This window comes from Pteropus vampyrus, unplaced genomic scaffold (assembly GCF_000151845.1).
Source record: "Pteropus vampyrus isolate Shadow unplaced genomic scaffold, Pvam_2.0 Scaffold200, whole genome shotgun sequence".
Classification (NCBI taxonomy): Eukaryota; Metazoa; Chordata; class Mammalia; order Chiroptera; family Pteropodidae; genus Pteropus; species Pteropus vampyrus.
In genome coordinates, this window is record NW_011888981.1 from 3,449,624 (window position 1) to 3,460,458 (window position 10,835).

Below are 10,835 nucleotides of genomic sequence, written 5' to 3' on the forward strand. Positions count from 1 at the left end.
GATACAGTAGTGAACAAAACATGAACCTTATAATCCAGATGGGGTGACAGACAATAAGCAAATACATAAAGTCAAGTGGTGATAAATGCTAGGAAGAAAAAACAGAATATAGTTAGAACACAATATGGGAGATATGAAAGAGTTGTTCTTCTACATAAGATGGTCAGAAAAGACCTCTTTGGTAAGGTGACATGTGACCAGAAATCTGAGGCAAAAATGCTAAGCATGCAGATATCTGGGAGAAAATGGGAACCACAGTGCTAATGCCCTGAGACAGAAGAGTATCTGGCTAAGGACAGCTAGTCGAGACAGGAAAGAGGGAGTCTGAGGTTATATAAGTAGTGTCTTGTATGATAGGAAAAGAATGGATTTATTCCAAATGAGATGGAAAGTGACATAGCTTTCATTTTTAAAAGATCATTCTGGCTTCTGTCTGTATAATATACTACATAAGGACAAGGATGGAAGTATGACGACCATTTAGAATGTGACTATAATAATGCATGTGAGAAATGATGGAGGCTTTGTAGGTGGTAAGAAGGTATTAGGAAAGTCAGATTCTGGGTATTATATGGAAGATAGAGCTAGCATGACTTACTTACAAAATGAATGTGAGATTTGAGGAAAAGAGAGGTCTAAGAATGATTCCCAAGGTTTCTGGCTTGAGCATCTGGAAGAATAAGAGTAGTCACTTAGTGAGGAAGTAATAGGTTTGACCATATTAAATTTGAGATGCCTTTTAGATATTCAAGTGGAAATATTGAGAAGGCTACTCATTATATATTGGAGTCTGGAGGTAGAGGAGAACTTGAGAAATAAATATAGGGTCATGAGTGTGTGGTGGTGAAAGTGTTACCTACATATAATCAACAGAAATGAGAGGCTGGAGCTCTAAGCCCTGGGAACTCCTAGAAAGATGAAGAACAAAGAACACTAAAAAATAATGGCCAAGTAAGTAGGAAAAAACCAAGAGTTGTGTTATTCATTTTATTCCAAATGAATAAAATGCTTTAAGGAAAAAGTGACTGATTTTTGTCAATGCTGTTGAAGGTCAAGAAAGATGGGAAATGGGGATGACTATTGGTTTTGGCAACACGGAGGTTATTAGTTACCTTATAAAAACTGTTTCTGTGGATTAATGGGGACTAGAGCCAGACTGGTATCTAACAGAGAAAGGGAGAACAGAAAGTGAACAAAGAAAGTAAAGGCAATTCTTTAAGTAGTTCTGCTAAAAAAGAAAGTAGAGAAATGAATCGGTAGCTGAGAGCAGAATATGTATCATGTAAGAATGATGCAAGAAAGAGGAGCATAATGCAAAAGGACCAAGGATGCACGAGACAGAAGAAACAATTATAGGAACACTGTCCTTGAGGAGGCCACAAGTAGAGGAACTGGCATTATATAGCAGAACAGACAGTTCACTTATAGAAATAGAAGGGTAGGCAGAGGGTTGGGAGATGTTCTAATGACAGGGTGTGCAAGTTTTTTCTGATTACTTCTTTTCCTTTAGTGAAACAGGAAGCAAAATCAAAAGGTCTGAGTGAGGATGAATTTAGTTTTGTAAGTTTAAGGAAATAGTATGGTACAGTCATTTAGGAAAATGGGAAACTGAATGGATGAAGGAAATATGATATAAGCAGCATTAATGGCATACTTGATGATGAATTTAAAGTGAGACCAATCAGCATCGTTTTGTGTTTCTCTCAGGCTATAGGCATATGCGAGAAAATGATGATGAATGATAGAATATAAATTAGATAAGTAAGCAAATGAGGATAAGGGAGATGAAAAATAGTGAAAATATAGCAGTTAATGGACTGAAGGTCCTGGTAAGACTGAAGAATCATTGGAGTTGGGGTAATAGAAGGAGTGAACTAGAGAGACGAGAGATGGTGACTAATAAGTGAAATGCTTGCAGTTGAGACAATGGGAGGATATAGCTATTATAAGTGATAAGGTCTACGGTATGAACATAGGAGTAGAAAGCTGGGAGGAATGGAGGACAAGATTATTTTTGATGAGGAAATAAGAAAGAGAGTTACAAGGATCTTCCACATGAAACATGAAATCATCAAGAACTAAGACAAGGGGTAGTAGTGAAGAGAGATGAGCCAGGTACATCTCTTATGATTTAAATTATGACTGAGATTATCTGCACAATTCAGGATTCCTACATTAACTTTGTTTCTACTACATATTTGTGGTACACTGTGCCTCAATAAAATGTACTGTTAAACAATTTCCTGTTTACTTCTGCAGTGCAGTTGCCTCCCATCAACATCACAGAGCTCTATCTATCTGTTCTCAAGAGAGCACCCTCAAAGGACTAGACACACAAGAAGCAAATGAATTCTCTACCTTTGGTTCTTGAAGTTTAACATTCAGGGCACAATAACATTTCCAAATACTAGAATTATTGACTTCTAACTATATTCCAAGGTTTTAGAAACAGGAGATATAGTGGTAAAGATCAAAGAAGTCTCTAGTCTAGTATCACAATACATGGCCGGTATCATTAGCACTGCTTATTATGTTCCACTGAAGCTAGGTTTATTTAAAATTCATCAAATATTTATTAGGTGCTTATTCTGTACTTTTATAAAAACGATAAGCAAAACAGATATTGTCACTGCTCTCAGTGAGCTTATAGTATAATTTAGACAATACAGAGTACAATGAAAACAGAACAATTAGAAAGTCTACATTGGTAACCAAAAAGGGTAGCAATCATTTCTTTTTATTTACAATCTCAAAGCATATTTTTCCTGCATTACATTAAAAATAAGAAAACATGGCTTCAGACTACATCCATTTATTTTTTTAATTAATAACATAAGGCAGTCACAAAACAAATTTTCCTGAAAACTCTTTAGCATTAGAAAACTGAAGCTTCACTTCCTCCCAAGCAAAACTACTATACACCAAAGTACTGTAACTATTCATTAAAAAATTACTTATCCAACATAAAAAAATGAAAACAGTGTGGTGGGATCTAGAGTGATTTCTATTTGCCTTAAAAACTATCTTTTCTCAATGTTATAATGTTTGTGTAATAATTAAAATTAGGATTAAGAAATAAAAATAACTTACCCTTCGGTCAGCTGCTACCAGTCTAAATTCCTGTAATAACTTGCCAAAAAAAGATCTCTGTGGTTTTCGAAAAAGATGAATTGTCCCCTTTAAAACAAACAAAAATATACAAATCAGCATTTAAATATCTAATCATCTCCATAATTCTTGTAAAGTGATACAGTAATAACAACATTCACTGAATGCTCAATGCATGCCGAATACTTATTCTAGACACTTTACATGTACTTATTTATTTCATACAATAATCCTATGAGGTGAAAAAAATTCTTAGTAAGTTTTCCAAGGGCACAATGTTAGTAAATAACTGAGCAGAAATTCAAACCTAGGCATTTTAGCTCCAGGCCACACTCTTTTATTTTTAAATGGATAAGGCAATTTTGAACCAGAAAAGCAAAGTTTGTTAAATAGCTCTACTGGAAAGAAAATATTAAAATTTACTTTATCAAAGCTTTATACATGAAAGGCTTGGCAACTATTACTGAAGTAAAACCTCTGAGGTTCCCTCTTAGGCATTCAAAGTATTGAACATCCCAGGTAGCTTCCGTAGCTCCTGCCAGGACATGGTATGAGGCCAGCAGAGAAAGGGTCTGGCAGTGGGATTACCAATGGTAGAAGGGACGGAGTGATGACCAGAGTGGGATTTGCTACTCAAGATCAGGAAGCCAAAAGCCTTAGCGTAAAGGAGAGTTCAAGCACATATGAAAAATTAGCTTATGATTACAGCAGTATCCAACATCAGTGGGAAAAATGAGTTATTCAATAAATGGTGTTTGAAAAATGGTAAAGTTGGATCCTCACTGTACTCCATACCATAATTTCTTATTACTTTAAAATTAAAACTAGAGAGTACTTAAACTATGAATGTATAATTTATAATCTTGGAATTGGAGAAGTCTTTTCTTAGTAGGACATAAAACCAAGAAGTTATGAAGAAAAAGTGACCAATTTTACTATATACTTTCATGCTGAGAACATAATACTTTAAAAACAGACGGACAAACAACAACTTTGGAAAGATAAACTGTGAAAAAAAAATTTATTTCAAAAGCAAAGTAATTATTTCCAGGGAAAAAAAATCCTTCATAATTTTCATTGGTCATACATAATAACGATTGCTAAGTGCCATGTACTTAAATATTTGGGTTTTAACAAAATATTTTCCTAGATGGTAAAGGTCACAATCACCGTAACAATCATCCTACATTTCTACCTCACTAAAGTTGGCCATTTTGACTCAAATAGAAAGCAACAGAACTGGGTATTAAGACTGAAAATGTGAAAAACTCTCAGATCCAATTCAAGCAGAGGCATGATTTTCTTACAGTTAGCATCTAGGAAATCTCAGTAGTTATAAAAAGGCATAGTTCATTTCTTCAAAGCTTAGACATGTTATTAGTTGCATTGAGACTCAGGAAAGGCAGAAAATAAGGCTGAGCTCCAGAAAACTGGCATAAGAAACATAGCAGAATGTTGATCGTTGTTGAGGCCAAGTGATGGCTACACAGGAGCTCATTATATATTCTACTTTTGTGTACGTTTGAAATGTTCCATAATAAAAAAGTAATAAAGTGAAAAATACTTTAAAATGTAAAAATAAAGCATCAGAAAAAAGTGTTACTAACTTTGGCATCCAAATAAGGACCAGTGCATGTGTAATCCATAAGGCTCTCAGCCAATTCAGTTGAAAAGGAACAATATACTATTTTCCTTTGAGATGCTAATATCAATATTAATGAGTATACTCTGTTCTTAAAAGAATTACATGTGGGTATTTTGGTCCCCAAAATAATTCTGATTACTGTTATCAGTGGGTATCTTCTAACTTCAATCCACCTTATTTAAGTTATATTAAGTTTCAAGTTAAGACAATAAAGGATTTTTAAAAGGCAAAGGGCCATTTCTGATGTCATTCTGATATTGGAAAAAAAGACAAAAATCCTAACGTTCACGGCATTCTTTCCAAAATTATATAGGCTCTCCATAGTTATCAGGATAAAGTCCAAATTTTATAATCTGTAATTCAAATGACTTAGCCTGTTTCTTTCGTTTTATTTCTTGCTCCAGATAGGAATCTTCAAGTCCAACTAAACTAGCCTGTATTTCATGTTCATATCACTCTAGAGTGAAAAGGTCAAACTTGCCTAACCCAAGCTCTAACAGCCTTATAACATTTAGCAAGTTACTTGGCCTGTTTCCTCATCTGAGAGTAACACATCCTAGGTTATTAGAGTAATGCACGAAGTACTCAAGTGTATGTTTCACTTCCTACATGAAGTCTTCCTGGATTATTCCAAACTATAGTGTTTTCTATGCCATTTATTTTGTAGTTAACCATGGGATAGCCTTCATATTGTCATCCTGTATTGTAAGTTAATTTTTTAGTAACTTCTCTAATGACAAAGGCTATATTTCCTTTAAATTTTCTGACATAGCACTGTGCTTTGCACAAAGCATGTTCTTAATAAATAATAATGGGGACTCACCAAGTTATCATAGGAACATAAAGGAGGCACTTAAATGGATCTTGAGACGTGGCAGAAAGGCTCATAAACTAAAGAACAAGTAAGGGTTGCACTGATAAGGATGGGGTTAGGAGATGGAGAACGATTCTGGCTGTAAGAACAGCATATACAAGTAAGGTGTAAAAGCCTAATTCTTAGAGCATGATATGCAAGCTGTTCACTGTGGCTGGAATATGGATGTACATATGTGTAAATAAAAAGAAGCTTGACTACGGATGGCTTTGTATGCCATGATAAACAGGACTTAATCTTGAAGGCTATAGAAAAAAAAAAAATTGAAGCTTTTTAAGCAAGAGAGAGGTCAAATTTTAGAAATTTAACTATGGCTACACAGTGGTGAATGTTCTGAAGAACATAGCTGGGAGGTATTTGGTCAGGGAAAAAAAAAAAAGAAAAAGCAAACTCATACCCATTTTCTGTGTGTAAAGCAGGGATTACAGAAAGAGTATGTGAATATGACATTTGTTTTTGACCATTCAAGGAAAAAACTGAGCAGAGTGACAATGGCTTAGGCACAGAAACGTGGTCTTTTTCAATGTAGGCTACCCACAAGAGATCCATGAATTTTTCTAATAAAATGGTCTGTACCTCTTTTGACTCTGAAATCACAATCAACTGATTATCTTTAGATAAAACTCAGAGTACAAACTTGATTTCTACAGGCATAAATAACGAATTCCTCTAACAAAATTTAGATTTAACGTCATATCCCCCAAACCGTAAGATATACTGGGATCTACAATCGCAGAAAAAAGCTGCAATAAGATGTTTGACCAACACCTTGCCTTGCTCAACAAGTCTGGCCTACCTGCTCTGCTGTATCGGTCTGGCATTCAATAAAATCAAGTTATACATGGGAGTGTCCGTCTCAATACCCTATTGATAATCCTCTTTATTTGTGCCAGCGTTAGGGTCACTGCAGTAAGCATCTCTGTTACGGTTGATGGTGCTGTGCACTTGTTTTTAGATCTTCTGTTGGTGCTTTAGTCGCTGACGCCTGCAATACTTATTTCTATATAGAGTAAATCTCGCCATGGGGAAGCCATAAACTCGCCGGAGCGGAAAGCTCGGCCTGGAGCCGGCCCGGAATCACAGGCGGCAAAAGAACAGAGTGAAGGAGCGAGGGGGAATCAGAGCTCTGGGGAAATCTTTTGGACGCCAACCGCTTCTTTCGGGGTACCCGAGCACGACTCGACGACCCCACCTCTTGGCAAATGAGGCATTTCAAGGCCGCTTCAAGATGAGAGAAAGTAGCGGGTATCACCTACGACAATTTCCCTCATTCCCTCCGCCAACTCACCATGATAAGGAGCTGCACAGCCCCAGCCGGAAGACGCTCTGGGAAGCTGGTTTTTCCCGGGAGCGGAAGGGGTGGGGCGTCAGAGGCGTATTGGCTGCAAGCAACGCTGAGGCGGAAGTGCGTGCCCCGGTCGTCCGTTCCTGCCTCACCTTGGCGGCCGCCCCTGCGTTCTATAGAGGCGAAAGCAGTGGCTAGAGCGCCGCTGAGCCTTCGGAGGAGTAGGTAGCGTGTTAAGAGCACGGAAGGAACCAGTTCTAAACCACAGGTTGCATTTAGCTTATTCTGTTTAATCTCTTTCAATATATGATAGTATGACCTTGTCACTTTTGAAGATTACATGCCAGTTATTTTATAGATTGCTCATGGAGTAATTTCGGGGTATGCATCTTTGACAGGAATATTACAAACGTGATTATTGCATTTTCCTCATTAACCGTATTATGTGAAATTTGGCCCATTAATGATAACTTTCAACACTAGATTAAGGTGGCATTTGCCAGTTTTTTCCACTACAAAGTAACTCCTTCTTTCTAATTAATATTTTGTGGGATGTATTTTGAAACCATGTAAATATTCTTCACACTTTCAAATTGTTCTGTTTATTTGGACATTTACACTGGCTCATGTTTTTTTAATTTTATGTGATGGGTTATAATCCATTACTATGGTTAATTTTGATGTATAAATTTGTCCATACTCATCAGTCTTTGAATATTTCCCTCTTTCTTGGTACCAGATATTACAGGTTCATCAAACGTATTCTGTGCCCCAATCCTGGAATTGACCATTTCACCAAGGAGCCCTGGTTCCTTATAATGGATGTTATAAACTGAATATGTCCTCCTAAAATTCATATGTTGAAGCCTCACACCCCAATGTGATGGTATTTGGACATGGATCCTTGGGAGATAATTAGGGTTAGATGAGGTCATAAGGGTGGAATCCTCATGATGGGATTAGTGCCTTTATAAGAGATACCAGAGAACTTGCTGTCATGTGAGGACACAGCAAGAAGGTGGCTGCTTGCAAGCCCATGAAAGCTCTCACAAGAAACCAAATAGGCCAGCACCTTGATCTTTTGATTTGTCTACCTTCCAGAACTATGAAATTTGTTATTTAAGTCACCCAGTCTGGTACTTTTGCTAGGGCAACCCAAATAGACTAAGATTTTGATATCAAGAAGTGAGGTGCTGCTTCAAAAAACACCTAGAAATGTGGCAGCTTTAACAGACTAAGAGTGGAGAATTTGGAAGATAAGACATGGGTGTTGTGTGTGGTCGTCGCTTTTGGGAGTATAACTGCTCCCAGGTCTCTCAATGGAGAAAACTAGGGAATACACGCATGTGGATACACACACACATATTTACATTTATATTTCTTTGTCTCTAAAATTATGAATTCATACTCTTAAATCCAATTCCAACCCAACCCCACAGGTTTCACTTGAGTTCTTGCCCTTTCTTTATTAACTCTTGTATTTATAACCTTTCTGTATTCATAATTCACAGCTTTCTGACAGTGAGAAATGTCTCCACTATTGTTAATATATTGACTTATTTGATCAGGTCTCCTGTAGGTAACCAATGTGCAATCTTTCCTGACACCTTCCACCCACCTTGTCCCCCACAGACACTTTCCTCTCTCTGCTTGAGCACTTAGTCGTTATTCCAGGTCGTCCCTGCTCACCATGTGAATAACTTCATCACTCTGTCCCTAACACCCCATAACAAGCTGCCCATCATTGTAGATACCCTCCTCATCCCACTTGGTCTCTGACACCCCACTTTGGGCCACCATATGCTCACTCTCCCCACTGTGACTGTTTTGAACCACTGTGAAATAGGCCTGAGACTATCTGTAGAAAGGTCTACTTGCAAGGTTGGCCCTTGACTGGCATCTGGGAACCGGGATTTGGGGTTAGTTTCCCACCATTCCCTAACACAGGCCTAACACTTCCACACATGTTCTCATAACTTGATACTAGAGGAATTAAGTGCACCCTGTGTGATTCTACTGGAAGGTGGTGCTTGATTTCCTCTGGACTTTTCCCTCTACCCTTTTTCCCTTTGCTGGGTGAGTTTACAAATATGTATCCTTATCTACTTTATGTTAATACTATACCACTTTGTGTACAGTAACCTTATTTCAATATAATTCCATTTACTGCTTTCTCGTTCTTTGTACAATTTTTGTTCTCTATTTTACTTCTACATATCAATACGTGTTAAAAAAAAGTCAATATTTAGAGAAATTAAGAAAAAAATCTTTCATATTTACTGACATATCATTTCCAAAGTTAATTCCTTCCATGAGATACAGGTTCCCATTGAGGATCATTTTCTGACAGCCTAAAGAACTTTATCTTTAAACATTTTCTATATCACTGTGCTAGCGACATATTCTCTTACTAGTTTTTGTTCATCTGGAACAGCTTTTACTTTGCCTGAACATTTTGACTATGGAATGTTAGGTTAACTTTTAATTTTTATACTTTAACAATGTCATTCCATCATTCCCTGGAAGATGGTTATTTCTGATGAAATTAGCCATCACTTTCACTTTTTGAATGTAATGTCATTTCCCCTCCCTGGCTGCTTTTAAGATTATTTTGCTGTTTCTTCTTCTTTTGGCAATATGATGTACCCAGATGTGATCTTTGTTGTACTTATTCTGCTTGGGGTTCAATGAACTTCTTAAACCTCTAAGTCACTAGCTTACAACAATTTGGGGACATTTTCAGGCATTACTGTTTCAAATTTTTCTTTTGCCCCATTCTCTTCTCCTTCTGGACCTCAAATTACAGGTATGTTGACTGATATTGTTCCACAGGTCTCAACCCTCTGCTGTTCTTCTCTGTGCTTCAGTTTGATAATTGTTTTGGCTGTATTCCAGTTTTCTTTCTTCTGCTGTGTCCAGTTTACTGTTAAGCCCATCCCAGGAATTTTTAAATTTCAGATACTGTTTCATTTTGGATTTTTATTTTTCATCACCAGACTTTGTTTGGTTTTTAGTTTCTAGTTCTTTGCTGAGAATCCCAATTAGTTCATCCTTCATCTTTTTTCCCCCCATAAATTCTTTAACCTATTTTATTTTTTATAGTGACATTGGTTAATGAAATCCAGTAAGTTTCAGCTGTACATTTTAATACCAAGGCATATATATTTACGCCGTTTACCTCTCTAAGCTGTCACCACATATTTGACCCCCCTTACTCTATTCACCTCCCCCCTCCCCTATTTTAAAGACGTTTTAATTTTTTGTTAATTCCAATATGTAGCTCATCTGTGCATCTGCTTCTACATATTTTCTATTGATTATGGTTCATATAATTTCTTTTCATGCTTAGTAATTGTTTATTGCCTAATGGGCTTTGTGGATATGTTGTAAAGACTCTGGATTCTGTCTTCTAAAGACTGTTGAGTTTTGTTCTGGCTAGCTGTTAAATTACTGGATAACCTTAATGCTGTGAAAGCTTGATTTTAAGGTTTGCGACTGAGTTTCTTTCCATTTTGCCCATAGTCCTAAAGTACAGCCCTGAGTTCCAGGATGTTGTCCTTCCTCCTAAGGCATGGCCCTTTTTGGGTTTCAACGGGAAACCTGAAATGCAAACCCGTTAGTGGAATTTGAATTTCAAACTCTGTATTCCCCCAGCAATTGCTACCTTTGCACAGTTCTTTAGACTTCATTTATTGCTTTATGCTGGATTCTTCTGAATATCACACTGCATAGGTACAAATTTGAAAAGAATTTGTAGGCGGATTTGGGGGCTTATATCTGTGAAGCTCTCTCCTTTTCAAGATTTCCCTCCTAATTTCCAGCTGTTCTGGAAGCCCCAAATGACTCCTCAGACCAGCAAGACTATCCCATTCTGCTTGAATTCTATTTCCAAGCACACTGCACAATCTGGAAATTGCCCTCAG

General features: G+C 37.1%; 1 protein-coding gene across 3 annotated transcripts in view; it reads right to left on the minus strand.

Moving 5' to 3' along the window:
- Positions 1 to 7,008, minus strand: part of SLC30A6 (solute carrier family 30 member 6) — a 30,792-nt gene extending 23,784 nt beyond the window's left edge. Inside the window, exons 1-2 of one of the 3 annotated variants that reach the window (XM_011372113.2) lie at positions 6,916 to 7,008; positions 3,091 to 3,177 (exon numbers count right to left, since the gene is read on the minus strand). In XM_011372113.2, coding sequence (XP_011370415.1) covers positions 3,091 to 3,177; positions 6,916 to 6,918 — 90 coding nt within the window. In that variant the 5' untranslated portion in view covers positions 6,919 to 7,008. Of the gene's footprint in view, positions 1 to 602; positions 671 to 3,090; positions 3,178 to 6,915 lie in introns of those variants that run through there. The other 2 variants (XM_011372115.2, XM_011372114.2) reach the window with 2 other exon arrangements.
- Positions 7,009 to 10,835: the final 3,827 nt, after the last annotated feature.